Source organism: Amblyomma mixtum, chromosome 9 (assembly GCF_055824585.1).
Source record: "Amblyomma mixtum isolate Tamu chromosome 9, ASM5582458v1, whole genome shotgun sequence".
NCBI classification, from domain to species: domain Eukaryota; kingdom Metazoa; phylum Arthropoda; class Arachnida; order Ixodida; family Ixodidae; genus Amblyomma; species Amblyomma mixtum.
The window spans coordinates 64,252,892-64,275,169 of record NC_143020.1 but is presented as its reverse complement, the minus strand read 5'-3'; the positions used below and the strand labels follow the sequence as shown (position 1 = coordinate 64,275,169).

Below are 22,278 nucleotides of genomic sequence, written 5' to 3'. Positions count from 1 at the left end.
TTAAAAAATCGAGAATGGTGGATTGCAGTTTCTTTCGCTCGCTGGAAAGAACAACGCGTTTCTCAATAGCAAAGGCCGCATTGCTGTCAGCGTCGCTTTGCGGTGCGGCCACACCGCACGCACGCAGCAGTGCTGTGCAGTTCACGCGCTCACTGCAGTCCACGCTGAAGCGACGTTGTGCACAGCGTCAAGCACTGAAATGTTCGTAGGCTGCTCGCCAGGCTGCTCGCCGCGCTGCTCCGCGTAAGCCGCCCTGGCTGCCTGTCCACTGCGTTTAGTACGTCCAGCTTTTCCTCAAGGGAAAGCCCCTTCGGCTTACTCAACGCTATCACGCCATCAAAGCACAATAAAGATGTTGTTGCGACTGAGAAGGATGAAAAGGAAATTGCACGGGCCCTGCCGACTGGCTCCAGCGGAGCCACCACCGCTGTCACTTGCAGATAAAGGAGAGTTAAAAGATAAAAAGAAAGAGTGAAAGAAAAGACGCGCTGATAAGCGACCGCAGCCACGCCCCTCCTCCTCACCACCTCCCACGAGTGGCTGCCCCTCCTCCTCACCACCTCCCACGATAAAGATCGCGGCGTTCGGGGCGCGAGGCAGATAGCCATCTAGTGGCGGCCCCTCCAACTCGCGTGTGGCTTCTTGCAGCCAGTTCCGTAGCCAAGCCTGGCCAAGACTCGTCAAAAATCAAAATGCCGGTTGGCGCGCATTGCCCGGGCGGGTTCGGGGAGCCCGGTTGCGACGTATCATGCGGGATCGTTTCCTCGGCTACGACGTAACAGCGGGGTTCCCAATACATTGGATCCTATGGAAGCTATGCGGGGACCCGAAGAAAACGACGTAACAGCCGGGAAAACGCAGCAGTGAGGAACGTAACAGCGGGGTTCTACTGTAACGAAGTAAATGCCGGGCCCCTTCAAGTTCTTTATAACGAGGTTCAACTGTAGTTCCACTACGGTACTGACGCCTATATGTGACGAATGCCTTGAGGGACCGCAATTCCCCTTGCGCAGCAAAGCTCATTGTGGCTCTTTTCGCTACTCAGTACGTGGTCAAAGACCAATTTACCAAGCATTTCACCTCCGGTAAGCCAAACACCAGGCCAGGGGAAAGCTTGTACCCATTGCATCACTGGTAGGTACCCGACAGAGCTGGGGATCAAACTTTCCACCACCACAAAAATTCATGTTCGCAAAGGATTTAAAACTGAGACTTCATTAACAAAAATTCTCTTTTAAGACCCCCTTCCCCTTTTAACCCTTGTTAACTCAAAGTCGCATATCTCTAAACATCAGTCTGAGTCCAAACTTTTGTAGCATGTGACAAGCACAGAAGCTTCCTCACATCATCAGCCCCAGGCCGCACGCAATGCAATTCCACACAGTGAGCCAAACTCCTTGCAGTCAGTCAAGCAAAGCACTAGATAACATCGTTATACACACTTGTCTCTGCCTTTTAATTGTGGTTTGGAATGACCTCACGTGATACGACGTCTGCCAATGTCTTAGTCAATATTGTGCAATCCAGGCTTTCAGTGCATTACCTCAATGCGGGGTCCCCAGGCCACCTTCATCACCAAACGCAGGTCATTGCAAAAATGGGGCATGCACGATCATATTTCTACTATGTTGTTACTTCTAACTCACTTTCATTAGACTCTTCGATTCCCTGTTAATTAGTTCTGAACAGCTGCCTCACACATCAGTGGACAAGAACCACGGCTCCAAATAAAAAGCAAAAAACTCCCCGGAAGCAGGCACACCCACCATGTAACAGGCCTGGCAGAAGAGCTTGAGCATTTCGGACAGGGTGCCAGGAAACTGGGTGCCATTGCCACCCTCGGCCCCATCTTTGGCACTCTCTCGGAGCGGCTCCTCGTAGCAGGCGTACAGGCGGGACAGGTGCTCGGCCGCATCGCGGGGAAGCACCTCCAGCACCCGCTTCAGGGGCGGAGGCACCAGCTGCGGGTGGAGCTTGTCTGCATGCAGGTTGAGAACGCGGCGGAGCAAATTTTTAAAAAGTTGATTTCTTCAGCAACAGCTTGGATACAAGTGGGGCAGAGGTCAGCCACAGTAAAATGGAAATAGGCTCCTCGTTAACAGCCTGACTACGCCCACTGCAGGGAAAAGGCCTCTCCCATGTCTCTCCAATCAACCCTGTCCTTTGCCAGTTGCGGCCACCGTATCCCCACAAGCTTCTTAATCTCATCTGCCCGCCTAACCTTCTGCCGCCCCCTGCTACGCTTGCCTTCTCTTGGAATCCACTCCGTCACCCTTAAGACCAGCGGTTATCTTGCCCTTGCATTACATGTCCTGCCCAAGCCCATTTCTTCCTCTTGATTTCGACTAGGATGCCATTAACCCGCGTTTGTTCCTTCACCCACTCTGCACGTTTTCAGTCTCTTGAACCATCTACAATTTTTCTTCCATAGCTAGCTGCGTAGTCCTTAAGTGAAACCCTTTTAGTTAACTTGAATGTTTCTGCTCCAAGCTTGTGCAGCTACACAAGCCACAGATGCAAAGGGTTTTTGAGACAGGAGGACTGAGACAGGCTCAAACAAATGCATCACGTGAAGTCTCTTTTGACAGATAGAGCAGAAGTAGAACAAAAGCTAAATGTTGAAACAGAAATAGGCAATGACAAATGAGAATTCTTCTAACAAGCAGGAAAAGGAAGGACGCTTCAATGCAAACTGCCGCCGCGGTGGCTCAGTGGTTATGGTGCTCGGCTGCTGGCCCGAAAGACGCGGGTTCGGCCCCGGCCACGGCGATTGAATTTCTTTGGAGGAGAAATTCTAGAGGCCCGTGTACTGTGCGATGTCAGTGCACGTTAAAGAACCCCAGGTGGTCGAAATTTCGGGAGCCCTCCACTACGGCGTCTCTCATAGCCTCAGTCGCTTTGGGACGTTAAACCCCATAAACCAACCAAACCAAACCAGCTTCAATGCAAACTGCTGCAACGAGATTAGTCCAAGGCATTTGCAGTCACTGACCGATTTATAAAAATTGGCAGACCCAAAAAATGGTCCGAATGATTGAGCATTCCGAAAAATTCATGAACATGAAGAAAAAAAATAATTCGAAAAGGAATAAAATTTCCCATGTTCTACTCGCAAGAAAGCTTGTATTTCAGCCAGAATCATGCTTTCATGCTGTCGCAGTGCACTTAGCCCCGCCACAGCTCACAGGTCATGCCATGAATCATGCTAGGAAAAAAAAAAGAGAGCCTTTCATACCATTTCGAAGTTGGCCCACCACCAAATATTCCAAAGGAACCCCCAAATTTCCCAAGTAGACCTACCCCACAAAATGGATTACAGTGGATTAGTGTGTTTGGTTTGGTTGTCCCAAAGCGACTCAGGCTATGAGGGACGCCGTAGTGAAGGGCTCCGGAAATTTCGACCACCTGGGGTTCTTTCACGTGCACTGGCATCGCACAGTACACAGGCCTCTAGAATTTCTCCTCCAAAGAAATCCGACCACCGTGGCCGGGATCGGACCAACGTCTTTCGGGTCAGCAGCCGAGCACCATAACCACTGAGCCACTGCAGCAGCTACCAGTGAAGAGTTGGCTGGTTGTTGCAGTGATGCTTGTTCATATCTATATATAAAAAAAAACATGTTCCAGGCTACACAGCATCTTGCTGGCACCTACTTCAGTCTGAAAATGCAAACTTTAGGACTCCACAGGGTCCAAAATATCAGCCGTGAAGTATGCATGTTTATGAGAGGTCTACGACAGTTCCTCAATGAAGTCCGAAATATCGTGCAAGTCCAAATCACCAGGTTCCGAAAAATCGGTCGGCGAGTGCAGACTGGTGCAACTCAGTGCTCTGACAGCAGCATTTGTAGCAGTAGCATGCAATGCCTTGTATGTAACAGGATGCATGATGCAGTGTGTGCTCACCCTCCTGGTAGGGCCCTTCTCTGCGCAGCAGGATAGCCTGCTCCAAGGCTTGGCGGGCACCCCAGAGCCAGGCCTCAAAGCTCGGGTCTCGGCCCTCAGCCTGCACCTGCCACAGAGCAAATAACAGGAAAAAGAAAAAAGCAGAGTTTATTATTAAACACTAAAATTCTACATGCCAAACTCTTGAAAAGGAATGAAATTTGAAATTCACTAAGGCAGCGGTTCGGGGCTTAGTTGGCATGACACAGCGTACGAGACACAATGTAGGAGAAACAGGACACAAGTCAAAAGGCAAGGACACATGCATCGTATAATCTCGAGTAAGGGCCGCATCTGCTGTTTTGGATTAGATAACTGAGGAAAAAATACAGTTCTTACGTTTTTACTGAATCGTGCATGGGCCGCACCTTCGAATTTCCCACCCAAATTAAAAAATGAAGTTCGGCCGTTATGCGAGCTTTATACGGTAACTGCTAAGAAATTTGAGCTTGATGGCTAGCTGATAGGCTTGTGTGAGCAGTGGTTTTTTTGGGTGGAAGCAAACAGTGATCTTCTTTCAAATATTTCGAAGAGAATATTTAGAATACTTCTAGCATACAAGGCAGTTACATAAAAAGAAAAAGGAACTGTGCTGAAGATTCCGGTGCACTCAGTGAAGCTGTCAACCTTTTGCAAAATAACGGCCATCCAAAATTGAGGAAGTTGTCCAACACACAGGGCCAAAGTATATGCGAGGTCTAAGTACTTCAGCTGAGCCGGTTGCCCTTCCTGCCGTGATTGACGGAGCTCAGCGTGATAAAACCAGACACTAATCTGTACACAAATGAGTTCCGCAAATGAAAATTCCAACTGCGCACCATTTACCCAACTCGCTCACGCAGGGGGTCACTTTCCCGGACAACTGTTAGGTAGCGCCAAAGTAAACTTCCAAGTTTGTTGGTTTCATTGCTGAGCGGCTGTTGCCCTTAGCTGCACACACCATGACGCCATCCACAGGGAGCACGCCGAACCGAAACCACACGAACCAAGTGCGGAAACATTGTTCGCTTATGACAAATACTTCCGAGATTTCAAATACCAAACATACTGATCGAAATGGATATCAAATGGGTCGCTATTCAGCCTGATATTTGAAATTCATCGAATATTCACACAGGCCTATTCCCAGAATGTTCTCATGAAAGCATACAAAAGCTAGTGGGAAAGCCAACTCTTAGCTCCCAAGTGCTGCTCATGACCACCTATGTTGAGAAAAGGATACCCACTACACACGCGTGGTGCTGATGGTTGTTTAGGTAGCAGCCCTTTGTAATTTGCTGGACCCGCCCATGTGCTATGGACGCACACACTACAACGGCACTCCTTCAGCACCTGTCCAACACCAGCACTGTGTTTCTCTCTGCACTGTCCTTCCTCTCCCGGCCCCCTCACCTGGGCAGCCCGTTCGAGGCACTCAGGAGCCACCAGCGCAGACACCGGCGGGAGCAGGGGCACCACTGCGTTGCTGAGGCACTCGCACAGGGGGCACAGGAACTCCCGCTTCTCCACGTTGAAGCTGATGTGACGGCCATACCTGCGTGGCCATGGGGCAAAACGACTGTGGCAGGCAGCACTTCCTGCTACACAAGCTGCACAGCAGTTTGGAACCGTCACGTGCACTGCACAGGTGTTCACATCTGCCTCTCTATGAACAAGTTGCATGGAAGCACTGCACTGTCGCAGGTGTCACAGAGGTCTGCCCTGGGGCTGAACTACGATCTGCAACTGAGACTGCTATAATAGCCCCACTCCTATTGGTCACTGCCAGCCAGCGACCAATAGGAAGGGGATGATGCCAACCAATAGAAGCGAGCATTTTACACTCCAAACACAAATACGCCTGTATGGGACTAAAAAGAGAGTTCGTTGGTTGGTTTATGGGGTTTAACGTCACAAAGCGACTAAGGCTATGAGAGACGTCGTAGTGGAGGGCTCCGGAAATTTCGACCACCTGGGGTTCTTTAACGTGAACGACCTCTAGAATTTCTGCTCCAAAGAAATTCAACCGCCGCGGCCGGGATCGAACCCGCGTCTTTCGGGCCAGCAGCCGAGCACCATAGCCACTGAGCCACCGCGGCGGCTCTAAAACTAAAAAGGGAGTAATCTCTCCTCCAGCGCCCTCTTTTTCAGGGGCAAGGTATGCTGCTCGAGTTCCGGAGTAGATTTCGAGCGCTTAATGTATACGGAATGCTTACTCTTGGCAGCGAACGCACATTCCCACTGCAAAGCATAGTAACTTGATGCAGTCAGCAATGAGAGGAGAGGCTGTTAAACGCAGCATAGGAGGTTGTGAGGTTAGGAAAAAGAGGAGACTGAAACCTTGAGTTAAAATCTTCATCACCGATAGAAATTCGCATGTTTTGAAGAGGGAATTCATCAGCTGCCAACTGTAAGCATTCCTTATTTTTAATGATGGGAACCTGTCCCAGGGCTTGGGTGGAATACCATGCTCCTAAACAGGAGTGTGCTAGAGGGCAGCTTACTCCCTTTTTTACTCCTTTTGTGTTTAGAGTGTAGAGCAGTACTAATAATACAGCCTCTGTTGCGTCATTCCAAGCGAGAAGAAGAAAAGGTTGCCAGACATCCACCTTGCGGGCCGCCGCCGCTCCTTGGTGACGACCGACTCGAAGAACTTCTGCCAGCAGCGGGCATGCATGACATGGCCACAGGTGCTGGCGTGGGGACCGTAGCGCAGGTCCGCAAAGGCACACGTAGGGTCTTCCTCCTCGACCGAGGATGAAGCCGCCGCCTCCTTCTTGGAGGGCCCCGGGCCCGAGGACGAGTCGTCCTCATCCTCCCCACCCGACGACGGCGGTGGCGGTGGCAGCTGCAGGCGGTCCTACGCGCGGAAGACACACAGAGCTTTTTCCAAAGATGTTGCTTGAAAAACAAACATTATGCAACACAAATACAGTCGTCAATTTTTTCAAACATGCTGAAATTCCGAACTCATTGTAGCTGATTGCTCAATTTTCAAGATGTGATCCAATCGCCAAAGCAGCACGAATTAGTGGCCCAATATTGGAAACGGATGGTTTCACTCTGGGGCGTTGTAGGACCGGCCTTTGCCAATACATTCCCAATATTGGGCCAATAATTCGTGCTGCTGGGATCACATTCACAGCCAATATTCAACCCACCCCATAACGTGCACAGAGGAACCTTATAAAGTCGAACTGCAAGGAAGATCAACAATTTCAATACAAGAATCAAACAAAACAAAATTCGAGCTAAAAGGAAGCTTCTTAAATGGTGGGGCTGATATTCTCCATGAGTCGTGGTTTCGAATTCGTAGCATTCTTGTGCTTCGACCACCACACGAACTTGAACAGTAGTTGCAGTTCGCGGGACTCATCTACGCAGTCTTTCATCTCGAATGTGAGAAGAAGTACCAGTGAAGTGGGTGGGAGGCGTACGGCTTCACAGAGATGGAGGACGTGCAAGAAAATGGTGGCGCATTTAAAATCAAGGTGAGCATACCCGCAGCAAACAGCACCACAACCCTGAATGTTATATCATAAAACCGTCAACAACTTTAATTACGGGCAAGACACCTCCCATTATGCGCAAGACACCACACAGTGCACATCGCCAGTTACGATGTCACTTTTGGCTCCAATTGCTAGGCCCAATCATGACAGCCCATGCCAAAAGAGCACTTGTTTCAGTAGTTTGTCGGTTGTTATCGTTCCGCTATCTTCGCATTCTCGTTCCGGGTCCTTCATACTGTGGAGGCACTGGAGTTCTCGCTGCAACGGGTTCGCTTTCGCCTCTAGACTTTGTCCCAACACAAAACATTTGTTGGCGACATGTCAAAGGCAATACAGCAATCATATGTCGAACTCGCGTAAGCGGTTGTCGCCTGTCACCTGTGTACAAGACGCACGGCCAGATTCAGTCATAAAGAGCTTCAGAATGTGCACTAAACTACTAAGCCCTTCCTCAGGCGCATTAGCAAAGAATTAAAGTGATTTTTTTCTATGAAATTGACTTTCCGGACTGCTTGATTTTTCGGTTGTTTTCACAGACTCTAGAGAGTCTGAAAAATTGGTCGTCGACTCTACATAGGTCTGACAAAAAAAATATTCGAAACCAACACATTACCTTGTTAAGAGCACAATATGAACAGGACGACCACTTCTAATTGCCAAGCTAGATATGACCCGCAGCCTCTTGTCGAAAATGAAGCACTTCACAGTTCATGATCCGAACAAAGCCATAATGTCCCAAAAGATTGCAAGCTTGGCAGCTGCGAGTGGACTCATCCCAGAAAGCTCACCAGCACTGAGACACACACACATGCGTTAAAAGGAAATAAAAAAACTGTGCCTGGTTAAGCTCTTCTATAGGGGTGTGCAAATTCTGAAATTTTCTAATACAAGCAGAATACAAATACGGAGAAGAATTGCCTTCAAATATCGAATCAAGCATCTGTTTGCAAACAAAAATGCATGTGTGTTTGTTATGCAAGTAAACGTGGTAAAATGCAGATGCATGAATGACTGTTTCATGCGTCCCAAGCATTCCACTGTCCCCGCTCATGTTCCAATATACGTGCGAAGCAAAGCTGCCAAGAGCCAAAAGACCAGTGACAGCTTAAAACGAAAGTGTTTCAGAACTCCCTCAGCACAGTACAATGCAACACTGCAGGACGGTGCAACACAGCCCTTCCTTTCCCAACCCACCTTGGACAGCACGGTGGACCGCTGCACGAGCACCGAGAGCACGAGCGTGCGGCCGCTCAGCGACAGCTCCTCGTCCTCTCGGCACAGGATGCACGTGTGCCGCACCACCTCCGGGGCCGCGGCCGAGGCCACCTCCGCCTCCGTCGCCTCCTTGAAGAGGTCCGAGTACTCGCGGATGAAGTTCTTCTGCATGGCCGACATCTGGGCCATGATGCGGGCGCGCCTGGCCGCGGCCGCTGCCGCGTTGCGACCACCGCCTCCCTCCGACTTGCCGCCGCTGCTGCCGGGGGTCTCTTCGACCTCCATCGGAGTGGACGACGTGTCTGAGGGGCCGTCACGGACTCGGCGGAAGTGCCGCAGCGTGTGCTCCAGCAAGGGCTTCTGGCTGGGCGCACGGGGTGAAGCCACGCACCTAGCAGTCAGGAGAGGAGGAAAGAAAGCGAGTTTACATCCCTTGAAAATGAAACCCCTAGACAAAAACAGAGAAGTCAGAGAACTTTCATGTGAGGCATGCAAGCAGGATCGCACTAACACTAACTGGAGAACACGAGGGAGTACAAAAGGGAACAAAGAAGCAACAGAAACCGATCAATAAGCCAATGTTCAATGTGGCGCTAGAAATAAGCAATAACTCTGCATCTAAAACAAGCCGCTTCTGTTGCGTTGAAAAATATACAGAAATAGATAGCGACAACATTTGAAAAATCCTTTTCAGATGCAAGGGCGCTCAACTGTCAAGCATCGCCTGCAACACCCATCATATAGGATAAAGTATGTAGGGCCTGAATGAACAATTCAGACCAAAGCTGCAATTCTTCAGTGTATAAGCAAGACTACAAGGCGCCTACTCAAGAACCATCAGAACTGTCGGATCAGCACTACCACTGGCACTTAAAAAACTTACAAACAAGATGACAGCGCACAAGATAGCCTAGGTGGAGAGGGATACATAAGGACACAAGCATTCAAGGTGGTTTGTGCCTGTGGAATGCAGAAGCTGCAACAAACTAAGATGTGATCACAAGCTTCAGCCACGGTGATTCAAAAGACACAAAAAGATGCACACCCAACAGCAGCCTGTAACCAAAAGCTGGGATGAAGGGAAAAGAAACTCTGAACACTAGCACACAGTCACAATGCAAGAACAACAGACAATCCCACTAAGTATGCTGCAGACCATGGCAGCAACTGTGTCTTGACAAAATGTGTCTGGTACATTTCGAAATGCCACTGAGATGTAGTCCATAAACTTCTCCTTGCAACCCTAAGCATGAATGGCTCCACTGCCAAAGCGCTACGCCACTCTCCCTCTCATTTCTTTTTTCTACGAACGACCCCGCCGCCGCTTTTTCCCTATACCCTAATCTCACGGTGCTCGGCGTAATACTGGTCACGCAGACGCGATGCAACACGGCCTGGCAGAATGCGCGGGAATTCCCTCACTTTTCCAGGGCAGTGGCGAGCCCCGCCTGGGTGGCCCTGGTGGTGAAGGCGAAGAAGGAGTCCGCCATGGGCACCCCCTTGTCCCGCAGCCTCTGCTCCTCGTGCAGGGCAATGCCCATGAGGTGCAGCGCCTTCTCCAGCTGGGTCTCCGAGAAGGCAGAGGTGCTGGGGCTCGTCGAGCGCTCCAGCACCAGGTTCAGCACCTGCACATAAAAAAAAAAAAAAGATGATCTTCCCGTAATTCTTTACTATACCACCTACGGTAACCTATGGTCATCACTTCACATGCTCGCATCCTAACTCAAGTTTCCCCCCATAACACCTCAGCTCCTATGGCATCCACTTTATGTCACCCTAGAAGTACTTAAGTAGAATAAAGCACCACCTATGAGCAGGGAAGTGAAGCATCAGCGGTAGCCTGTAACTACACTTTTTCTACGTTTTGAGCAGACCTGAAATGTCCAACTCAGAGATGCAGGCAGTGCAGCCACTGTGGCATCCACTTTATGTCACCCTAGAAGTACTTAAGTAGAATGAAGCACCACCTATGAGCAGGGAAGTGAAGCATCAGCGGTAACCTGTAACTACACTTTTTCTACGCTTTGAGCAGACCTGAAATGTCCAACTCAGAGATGCAGGCAGTGCAGCCACTGTGGCATCCACTTTATGTCACCCTAGAAGTACTTAAGTAGAATGAAGCACCACCTATGAGCAGGGAAGTGAAGCATCAGCGGTAACCTGTAACTACACTTTTTCTACGCTTTGAGCAGACCTGAAATGTCCAACTCAGAGATGCAGGCAGTGCAGCCACTGTGGCATCCACTTTATGTCACCCTAGAAGTACTTAAGTAGAATGAAGCACCACCTATGAGCAGGGAAGTGAAGCATCAGCGGTAACCTGTAACTACACTTTTTCTACGCTTTGAGCAGACCTGAAATGTCAAACTCAGAGATGCAGGCAGTGCAGCCACTGTGGCATCCACTTTATGTCACCCTAGAAGTACTTAAGTAGAATGAAGCACCACCTATGAGCAGGGAAGTGAAGCATCAGCGGTAACCTGTAACTACACTTTTTCTACATTTTAAGGGGGGACCCTGGTCTTCAAAAAAAAATTTTATTAATCTAGACATAGTAATGAAATTTTCAGGCCACATGTATTTTTGTGTGCTGATTTTAGATATGTCATTTAATTTCATGTAAAACAATTCCTTGAGAACTTGTGCAATTTTTATGCAAGTATATTGGGAAAAGTCTTGCAGAAAATTTGCTGCAGGAAACTCGCTGAAACACATGCCACTGGGTTCTCTTGACACCAAAGAATGCAATAAGGGTAAAATTATCATCCTGTCTATCATAGAACTTGAGTTATAGGGTACTGAAGCTGCCACTTCAGAAACAGAAATACACACTTTTCTTCTCATTTCTGAAGCGACAACTTCAAAACTCTATAACTCAAGTTCTATGATAGCCAGGATGATAATTTTACCCTTATTGCATTCCTTGGTGTCAAGAGAACCCAACGACATGCATTAGAGCGAGTTTCCTGCAGCAAATTTTCTGCAAAACTTTTCCCAAAATACTTGCATAAAAATTGCACTAGTGCTCAAGAAATTGCTTTACACGAAATTAAATGACATATCTAGAATCAGCGCACAAAAATACATGTCGCCTGAAAATTTTATAACTGTGACTTCATTAATAAAAAATTTTTTTTTCAAGACCAGGGTCCCCCCTTAAGCAGACCTGAAATGTCCAACTCAGAGATGCAGGCAGTGCAGCCACTGTGGCATCCACTTTATGTCACCCTAGAAGTACTTAAGTAGAATGAAGCACCACCTATGAGCAGGGAAGTGAAGCATCAGCGGTAACCTGTAACTACACTTTTTCTACATTTTAAGCAGACCTGAAATGTCCAACTCAGAGATGCAGGCAGTGCAGCCACTGTGGCATCCACTTTATGTCACCCTAGAAGTACTTAAGTAGAATGAAGCACCACCTATGAGCAGGGAAGTGAAGCATCAACGGTAACCTGTAACTACACTTTTTCTACGCTTTGAGCAGACCTGAAATGTCAAACTCAGAGATGCAGGCAGTGCAGCCACTGTGGCATCCACTTTATGTCACCCTAGAAGTACTTAAGTAGAATGAAGCACCACCTAAGAGCAGGGAAGTGAAGCATCAGCGGTAACCTGTAACTACACTTTTTCTACGCTTTGAGCAGACCTGAAATGTCCAACTCAGAGATGCAGGCAGTGCAGCCACTGTGGCATCCACTTTATGTCACCCTAGAAGTACTTAAGTAGAATGAAGCACCACCTATGAGCAGGGAAGTGAAGCATCAACGGTAACCTGTAACTACACTTTTTCTACGCTTTGAGCAGACCTGAAATGTCCAACTCAGAGATGCAGGTAGTGCAGCTACTGTGGCATCCACTTTATGTCACCCCAGAAATGCCCAAGTAGAATGAAGCGCCACCTATGAGCAGGGAAGTGAAGCATCAGCAGTAACCTGTAACTACAATTTTCTACGCTTTGAGCAGACCTGAAATGTCCAACTCAGAAATGCAGGTAGTGCAGCTACTGTGGCATCCACTTTATGTCACCCCAGAAATGCCCAAGTAGAATGAAGCGCCACCTATGAGCAGGGAAGTGAAGCATCAGCGGTAACCTGTAACTACACTTTTTCTACATTTTAAGCAGACCTGAAATGTCCAACTCAGAGATGCAGGCAGTGCAGCCACTGTGGCATCCACTTTATGTCACCCTAGAAGTACTTAAGTAGAATGAAGCACCACCTATGAGCAGGGAAGTGAAGCATCAGCGGTAACCTGTAACTACACTTTTTCTACATTTTAAGCAGACCTGAAATGTCCAACTCAGAGATGCAGGCAGTGCAGCCACTGTGGCATCCACTTTATGTCACCCTAGAAGTACTTAAGTAGAATGAAGCACCACCTATGAGCAGGGAAGTGAAGCATCAGCGGTAACCTGTAACTACACTTTTTCTACATTTTAAGCAGACCTGAAATGTCCAACTCAGAGATGCAGGCAATGCAGCTACTGTGGCATCCACTTTATGTCACCCCAGAAATGCCCAAGTAGAATGAAGCGCCACCTATGAGCAGGGAAGTGAAGCATCAGCGGTAACCTGTAACTACACTTTTTCTACATTTTAAGCAGACCTGAAATGTCCAACTCAGAGATGCAGGCAGTGCAGCCACTGTGGCATCCACTTTATGTCACCCTAGAAGTACTTAAGTAGAATGAAGCACCACCTATGAGCAGGGAAGTGAAGCATCAGCGGTAACCTGTAACTACACTTTTTCTACATTTTAAGCAGACCTGAAATGTCCAACTCAGAGATGCAGGCAGTGCAGCCACTGTGGCATCCACTTTATGTCACCCTAGAAGTACTTAAGTAGAATGAAGCACCACCTATGAGCAGGGAAGTGAAGCATCAGCGGTAACCTGTAACTACACTTTTTCTACATTTTGAGCAGACCTGAAATGTCCAACTCAGAGATGCAGGCAGTGCAGCCACTGTGGCACCCACTTTATGTCACCCTAGAAGTACTTAAGTAGAATCAAGCACCACCTATGAGCAGGGAAGTGAAGCATCAGCGGTAACCTGTAACTACACTTTTTCTACGCTTTGAGCAGACCTGAAATGTCCAACTCAGAGATGCAGGTAGTGCAGCTACTGTGGCATCCACTTTGTCACCCCAGAAATGCCCAAGTAGAATGAAGCGCCACCTATGAGTAGGGAAGTGAAGCATCAGCGGTAACCTGTAACTGCACTTTTTCTACGCTTTGAGCAGACCTGAAATGTCCAACTCAGAGATGCAGGTAGTGCAGCTACTGTGGCATCCACTTTATGTCACCCCAGAAATGCCCAAGTAGAATGAAGCGCCACCTATGAGCAGTGAAGCGAACCATCAGCAGTGACCTGTAACTACACTTTTTCTAAGTTTTGAGCAGACCTGAAATGTCCAACTCAAAGATGCAGGTAGCGTGGCCTAAGTCGTGAACTGCTGAACCAATAAGCGACCCCCATATTTCCAGGCATAAAGGAAGACAAGAGAGCGGTTTTCGGAACTGGCACAATGAGAGGGCCACCCACCCGGAGCATGACGTCACACTGCAGCAGGTTGACGACCATGGCGAATGGGCGGGCAAACTCGGGAGGTATGGGGGGTGGGCAGCAGGGCTCGAGGCCTGCCTGTTTGCGTCTCCTCAACTGGGCCTCCTCCGCCTTGGACTGCTCCTCGCGCGTGTAGTGGTAGAAGAACGGGTTGAACTCATTGTAGAACTCCGGCCGCAGCTCATACCGGCTGCAGCAGTGGGGAAGGGAGAGAGAGAGACAGGAAATGGTCTTTATTGCAACCATAGAGTTCAGCATTAAGAAGCCAGGATAGCTCTAAATTGCTTCATCAGAGCTTCCTGGCATGTACACAGAAGAGAGCACTAGGCTAAGCCAGTGGCTTCAATGACCCTAGCTCAACTGTAGCACTGAAATTGTAATGCAAAAACAATGTGACAAACAAAGGAAAGCACATCAATTCCCTGTCATACAGTTCTTACATGTCACAAGACATGTCTTCACCAAACTAAGCCAGTACTTTGGCTTGCTGCAAGAAAATCGTACGCTCCATATTGTGATGTCTGTACTTTATGACATGGCCACAACAAACAGAGAGCCAAGGAGTTTGAAGTTTGAAGGCAAAATGGTCAAACACCCATTTTGTATTTTGGAAGCCTTGTTCACAATCAACACTAAGACGCGGACACTACAAGCGGCATTAATCCTGGATGCATTCTTTTCATTGTCATCCAGAGGAGCAAGATGCCCAGCCGTACTGAAGTTTTGAAATTCCCCATTTTTCTAGATTATTCACCAACTAGTTTAATCAAATTTCCTGGCACCTACTTCAAGAAATGCTTTGGTGCGGCAGACAAACCAAAGCAGTGAAGCTCAATATGGCAAAGTTAAGGAGCAGGTAATGCATTCCAGTGCATGGGATTCTGCTGTGTACACTGTTTTTCAGTCAAGAGCTGTCTTTCATGTTATGAGAAATATAACATTAATTTGCTCCACTTACTCAAACATAATGCAAGTTTTTGTCCAGCTAATAGACGTCAAGATCACCCCGTGCATAACCACTAAACCTTTATTACTCAATTTTACTGTGCGTGCGTGCATATGTACGTGCACGCACTCCGCACCAGCAAAATCAACCTTTGAGTTACGCTCATGATTCCGGTACGTTGTGGATTGTGGTACGCTTGTACCAGCACCACCGACCTGGTGGATGCCCCGGAGGCGTCGGTGGCCGAGGCCCGCTGGTCCCGGCGGAAGTGTGCCACCCGCTGCAGCACCTGCTCCACCTGGGCCTCCCGGGCGGGGGAGCCCCCCCGGGGTAGCAGCTTCACCAGCTGGCTGTGGGGGAGGGGCTCCACGCACAGCAGCTGCACCACCTCCCGCTGGAGACGCTCCGCCTCGGTCACCGCCCCGACCCCGGGAAGGCTGCGCTCACTCACCAGCGTCAGCACCAGTCCTGCAGAGGCAGCACAAGTAGTGTTCATCAGTGCCAGAAGCAACAACAAACAGTGCGGTGGTCTTCAAGGCCATTGTCACCTCAATTTAAGCAAGCTCATAACCACATTAACTGCAGAGAGGATACACATCTGCCAAAGGTTTCTTCATTTTATTTTTATTTGTATGAAAGGTGGTGCTGCAGCACAGCCCATCTGATCCATGGCCAATGTTCGCTGCCACGCAATGGTAACAATGCCTGCACATGAAAGAAAATGTGCAAGTCTACCCCAAGCATTTTTACGTTTTTACAGTGTCAGCAGCATACTCTTCTAACCCTCCAAAACCCACATGTGTGCATACCCTCCACAGTCAAGAAGCACCCCCTTCACTCGGTCCACATCTGGCCAACCAACCAACCAACCAACCAACCAACCAAAAGCCCCCCCCCCCCCCCCCCCCCCAAAAAAACAACCAGTAAATGCATCTCCACATACGAGCCTCCACAGATTTATCCCAACACATCATATGATCTCCTGCGCATTTTTTTTCACTTCGTTAAGTCACAGGAAGAGTACACAGCTTTTAACAGTGACATTTACAAATAAAAAAAAGAAACTGTTGCACTGAGATCAGTATTCATTATACTAAACGTCTAGTGCACTTGGCAAATGGCAAACAAGCTTAACCCACGACATGCAATACAGCCCCACACCCACCCAGGAACTCCTCGGCGGTGGTGACGGTGAGCTGGGCGTTGGCCTCGTCCTGGGTGCTGTCGTAGGTGTTGGACGCCCAGCCCAGCAGGCCGTACTTGTTGAGCACATGGATGAGGAACTCGTTGCTCTCCAGCAGCGCCGCAGCAGCCTGGGCACAGCAAGAGACACCATCAACCGTGGCATCAACGAGTCCATCAACCTGTCTGCTCTAGGGTGATTAATTAGTGTACGAAGCATCCAATTCGTTACAGAGAGTAGCAAAACAGAAGTGACTGGTGCTGCATGGCCTGTTATGCTCTAGCACTTGTCAAGTAGGCAGTTGCACTGCACTGAAGATCCTCGGTTCAGGTATCTCTCCCTTGTCTCAAGTTTATACAGTCGAACCCGGATATATCGAATTCGAAGGGGATCGGAAAATAGTTCGATATAGCGAAAATTCGATATACAGATATAGGCTAAAACTGCACTCCCGATAGCAACAAATTGTGGCTTACCGTTTGGAACAGCCACGAATCACATAGTATGGGCACGCAATGTGAAAGCACTTTATTTCGCGGAAAAAAAAGAACTCATTTTGAGCTGCTTTTTCCACTGGGAAACGAAGTTCAAAACACTGGCCTCGATCTTCTCGAGACTGTCCAGGTGCGAGAGCGCCGAATCAGGCTGAACGCTGACGCCAGTTCAGTGGCTGTGCACGGACGCGTTTCTTAGACAACACAGTTGCCCTCGTCGTCACTGGAATCGGCGTCTTGAACGCCAGCTATTCTGACCACAATGTCCTCATCAGCAAGGTCAGCTACCGCCTGAACTTCGCCGTCAGCGTTAATAAAGTCCTCAACCGTCACTTCGGACAGAACGGCGCCGGGAAAATTGGACAAGTCGCGAAACGCGTCGTTCAAGCACTCATCGTCATCTAAATCTTCCGGACATTCATCTCCGGCCACTTCAAGGCCTGCCTTGTCAAAACAGCTGGCTACTGTGGCCTGCTTCACGTCGCGCGTTGAAACACAGGCACACACAAGAAAAACAGGCGAGGCGCAGATGGAGCGGTCCGAGCGAAGCCTATGCGAGCGGCAGTCAACGCGGCTGTGAAGAAACGACAGAGGGAAAAGAAAGAGCAGGGAGAAAGATCGGCGCTCTGGGCTTCGCTTTTTTTTTTTTTCTGAGCTCTTCATTCTCTCCAGACCCACGAGCGACCGTTTTCTCTCTCTTCCTTTCCCCAGGAGGCGTGGCTTAGAAACATCGCCGCGCATCTCCGTGCCGCGCTCTCTCTTCGCTGAGCTCCAATGACCTTGGCTAAGCACACGCCGGCGGTACAGGAGGAGCGGGAAAGCTCGCGCCGGTGGGGCACAAAAACGGGGAAGGAAAAAAAAAAAAGGCCCTGCGCCTGCTGACTGACTGCGGAAATGTTCTCCGATGAGGCGGCTGAGGACCGGAAAGGAATGTCTTTGGGGAAAGCGCACCTTCCAGGGGCGCGGCGCGGCGTTCGATATATCCAATGTCCGGCGAAAATGGAATTCGATATACAACGCAACTGTCCTATACTTTTACATAGTATTTTCAAGGAGGTAATCTGTGTGTTCGATATAGCCAATAATTCGAAATACAGTAGCCGACGGGTAATTCGGACTCCAATAATTCGGACTTGTAGGATATTTCGGACTTCAGTGAGGCACCGTCAGTCACCCCATAGAAGCGCATACATATTCGCGACGGATATTTCGGACTTTAAAAGTCCGAAAGTTCGATTTTTCGGACTAATTTCAGTCGCCTGCAGGCCAAAATCTGCCATCTTATCGGCTTTTCGCCGGCACAACAGGCGCCATCTTGGATTGAGGTGGATTGGCTCTGCAGTTGGATTGGCTTGACATGGTTTCGGTGCCCCATTTTTGCCAGTAGAGGTCCCTGCAATTTCTGCCACTTCGAGGTGGCAGTCGGATTGTCATCGCCGTCAACCTGCTTTTGTCGCCAACGCTGACGCGGGTAGCTATCCCTTTGTGCTTTGTCTCATACGTTCGCCATTCGCCGTGTTGTCACACGAGTTTCTCCGACCGCGTCAACCGAGTGGCGCGCCGTCAATCCTTTGGCCGTTTTGTGATTGCGTCCGGCGGTTCCTTGCGTCCGGCGGTTCCACCGCTCTGAACGAAAAGTGCCTCATTTTTGCGTGTTTGACGAGCGGTGTGGTGCGCACTCGGGCTGTGGACATGGCCCCGCCGGTGCTGCCGGGTCCTTCAAAGAAGCGTGGGAGCTATTCTACCATGACCCTTGAGAAAAAGGCAGCGATCATAAAGCTAGTGCTGAGTGGGCGAACGCAAGCTGACGTGGCCAAGGAGTTCGCACTGTCGAAGCAAACTATTTCGGATTACGTGAAAAATAAGGAGAAGATTTTTTCCGCCTTTGAGGCGTCCCACAGCAGCAGCCAGAAGAACGACAGGAAAGGCGACCACCCCGAATTGGAGAAGGCCTTGCTACTCTGGCTTAAAGCTGCTTTAGCGAAAAACCTTCCAGTGTCGGGCGACACGTTGAAGGAAAAGGCAGAGACCCTGGCCGTGAGAATGAGAATTGAAAAATTCAAGTTCACGGACGGATGGCTCCGCGGTTTCAAGAAGAGACACGGTGTGTCTTTTAAGAAGATGTGCGGGGAGAGCGGAGCCGCCAACCCAGCCACGGTAGCAGACTACCGTCAGACGAAGTTGAAGCCCTTGTTGAGCCAGTACAGCCCGGAGGACACTTTCAACTGTGACGAGACCGGCCTCTTCTTCAAGATGTTGCCTGACCGCACCCTCTCTTTTTCGGGTGACTCCTGTTCAGGGGGCCGCCACAGCAAGGAAAGGATAACAGTAATGGTAGGTGCAAATGCCACTGGCACTGAGAAGCTGCCACTTCTTGTGATAGGCAAATCAAAAAATCCTAGGTGTTTTAAGGGCGCGAAGAACCTTCCCGTGTGGTACTGCAGCAACTCCAAGGCATGGATCACTCATGCTTTGTTTGAAGATTACGTGCGTCGACTCGACCGAAGTTTCGAGCGGCAGGGGCGACAAGTTATTATTTTTGTTGATAACTGTGCGGCTCACGGCACCATCGACAACCTGAAAGCCATTCGGCTCGAATACCTGCCACCAAACACCACCAGCGTGCTCCAACCAATGGACCAGGGGGTGATCAAAAACCTGAAGGTGCATTATCGGACCCGTCTTCTGCGGCGCACAGTCCTTTGTTTTGACAACGGGAAAAAGTACGCCACGGATCTTTTTGCGGCGGTTAGCATGCTGGCTGACGCGTGGAAGGCAGTGAGAGCGGAAACAATTGCTAATTGCTTCAGGCACGCTGGATTCTCCGCCGATGAAGTCGATGACGTAGAAGACTGCAACGATTCTGAGGATTTGACTGCAGACAGTGGCGAAGACCTCATCGTTGACCTTCGCGGGAACGGAATGGACATTCCAACGGGCTCCACGTTCCGCGAGTTTGTTGAAGTGGACGACGGCCTCGATATGTGTGCGGACCTCACGGACGACGAACTTGTACGCCAGGTTCTTCAACCTGAAGACGAGTCGGACTCCGACGACGACTCGGGCGGCCTACCACAGCCATCGCTTGCACAAATTACGAACGCTGTGAACTTGCTGTCCAGCGTGTACAGCGAAACGACAACTTTGGCGCAAATACAAGCGCAAATCGTCGCCAGCAAAAGAAATTTGCTGCAAGGTAAAATCAGCGACTTTTTTAAGCCGATTTCCTCTGAATAAAGTGATTTCTTGTGCTTCACGGATTTTTCGGACTGTTCGATTATTCGGACCATTTTTCGGGTCCCTTCAAGTCCGAAAAAACGGTCGGCGACTGTATGCGGGTTCGATATATCCGGGTTCGACTGTAATCCCATCTATTAAAGCTGACTATGAATAATTACAGCTCGAACACATGATGCTGACATGGCCAAAGCACTGATGCAAATCAAACTGGAAAATCAAATGAATGACAGCCCACTTCACTGCTATTGCAACTATGCCAGTGTGCGATACAAGCTGCACTGTTTGCTCAAGCGTTCAAAGGCATTCAAAATGGCTGTCAGTGTGCTTTTCAGTTATGAAAGTCTCATTCACTCAGTCTACCTCTGCAGCCATTGCCAGATCTGGCAGCCGCTGTGAACATGTAACCCAACATATGACTCTTTCATAAGCCCAATGATCGAGCATGTTTCGAGGCCACTCAGTTTCAAGCCATCAGCAGCCAATCCCTAACAGCGTCGACTTAAAATGACGAAAATTAGGAGGGCAGCTTGCCTGCAGAAGGGTGATGTCCCGGTCGTAGGTCTCGTTGCGGAGACGCACGTTGTGGTAGAAGTAGATCTGGTTGAGCAGGGAGTAGCCATTGCGACGCCACATGCCAGCCCGAAACTGCGCCACCATCACCTGCACCAGAGACAGTGTCATACGCAGGGAGCCACACACAGAAACCGCACACAGGTAAGTCAAACACAAAATCCACGTACAAAGGCTGCATTCCCCAGCAGCACAGCTGATCGGCGCAACATTGGAAACATATTGGCATATGCTGGTCCTACAGAGGAGCACTGAAGCCAGCCATTTTCCAATATTGGGCCAATTACCTGTGCTCCTTGGGTTTGGAAGCTACGTATGGAAGGTGTAAACGGATGTGGCCGTAAATGGAAGTGGCCGTAAACACGCAGCTTCACCACACTACTGGAGCCACCAAGAGGCCAGAGTTCCTCAGCCAGCCCCAGGCTAGCCCGCTTGAGGCTGGGTGCCCTGTCTTCCTCCTCGTCAGCAGTTGACACTAGCTGACATGTTACAGCAGAATTTAAATGACATGATCTCGCAGGGTTATGAAATATATGCACATATTGTGAAAAAAAAAAAAAATGAACAAAATCTGTAAGCTGCAACGACAGAAATGCATACACACAGATGTTTACAGATGACGGGATTTATTTACAGCTGCGCACCACCGTTCAGCAGAAGCGTAGTTTACAGCGCAACTGCCAATTGCAGTGCTGGTGACGCAAGGGCCGGACATAATCTGCACACTGTACATAAAGCACCTTGACCAGGGAATTTTACGAATTCTTTTCATATTGATATTCGTATTCATCGTGATCATAACATTGAGATTCACCTCTGGGTCTCAAGAACCTTGTCGTGGGTGACAATCTTACAATGACAACGACACTGCTTACCCCCGAACAACTGTCGCTGTAAACACCATGTTAGGATTAATATTGGTTCATGACCGTATTTCCCCGTCAACTGGTCCCCACACATCTCCCCCTGCCCTCGCAAGGAGTCCCTCTCACCTGCGTCCTCAGGGGCAGCTCCATGAGCTGCTCGGGCGTGGGCTTCCCCCGGAACTGGAACTCGTGCGAGTCGTAGCCCAGGCCAAAGCGGTCCAGGCAGAGGAGGAGACCCGCAACGAAGCGTGACAGCGGAAGGTGGATGGAGACGGGGCTCTGCGAGACATCGTAGTCCACGCACGAGGCCGAGTGGTCGGCCAGCTCTCGGCCGATGGCCGTCATGCGCCCCTGGGCCCCCTCGAGGGCACGCAGGGCCTTGCGCAGGGCCTTGATGGCCACCTCCCGGTCCCGGGAGCACCACTCCAGGGCCAGGGCCACGACGGGCGCCAGCTTCAGCTGGATGTTGATGCCGGTCTCCCACTCAGCCTCAAACTCCACGTGCTGGCCCACCTGGGAATAACGGCAGGGGACAGGGTACATCAATGTCATCCAGCACCTCAACAAATGCCAACCATCATCATCATGAGCCTTACTACGCCCACAGCAGGGCAAAGGCCTCTCCCATGTCTCTACAACTAACCCTGTCCTTCCCCAGTTGCGGCCACCGTGTCCCCGCAAACTTCTTACTCTCATCCGCCCACCTATAACTTACTGCCGCCCCCTGCTACGTTTGCCTTCTCTTGGAATCCACTCCGTTACCC

General features: G+C 49.6%; 1 protein-coding gene across 3 annotated transcripts in view; it reads right to left on the bottom strand.

Annotated features, from left to right (window-relative positions):
• Window positions 1-22,278, bottom strand: part of Ubr1 (Ubr1 ubiquitin ligase) — a 61,596-nt gene that overhangs the window by 15,926 nt on the left and 23,392 nt on the right. For all 3 annotated transcript variants that reach the window (XM_089560232.1, XM_089560234.1, XM_089560233.1), the window contains exons 10-20: window positions 21,641-22,027; window positions 20,610-20,738; window positions 16,327-16,474; window positions 15,377-15,629; window positions 14,195-14,405; window positions 10,074-10,276; window positions 8,631-9,042; window positions 6,534-6,784; window positions 5,338-5,479; window positions 3,907-4,012; window positions 1,767-1,978 (exon numbers count right to left, since the gene is read on the bottom strand). In XM_089560232.1, coding sequence (XP_089416358.1) covers window positions 1,767-1,978; window positions 3,907-4,012; window positions 5,338-5,479; window positions 6,534-6,784; window positions 8,631-9,042; window positions 10,074-10,276; window positions 14,195-14,405; window positions 15,377-15,629; window positions 16,327-16,474; window positions 20,610-20,738; window positions 21,641-22,027 — 2,454 coding nt within the window. The remainder of the gene's footprint in view (window positions 1-1,766; window positions 1,979-3,906; window positions 4,013-5,337; window positions 5,480-6,533; window positions 6,785-8,630; window positions 9,043-10,073; window positions 10,277-14,194; window positions 14,406-15,376; window positions 15,630-16,326; window positions 16,475-20,609; window positions 20,739-21,640; window positions 22,028-22,278) is intronic.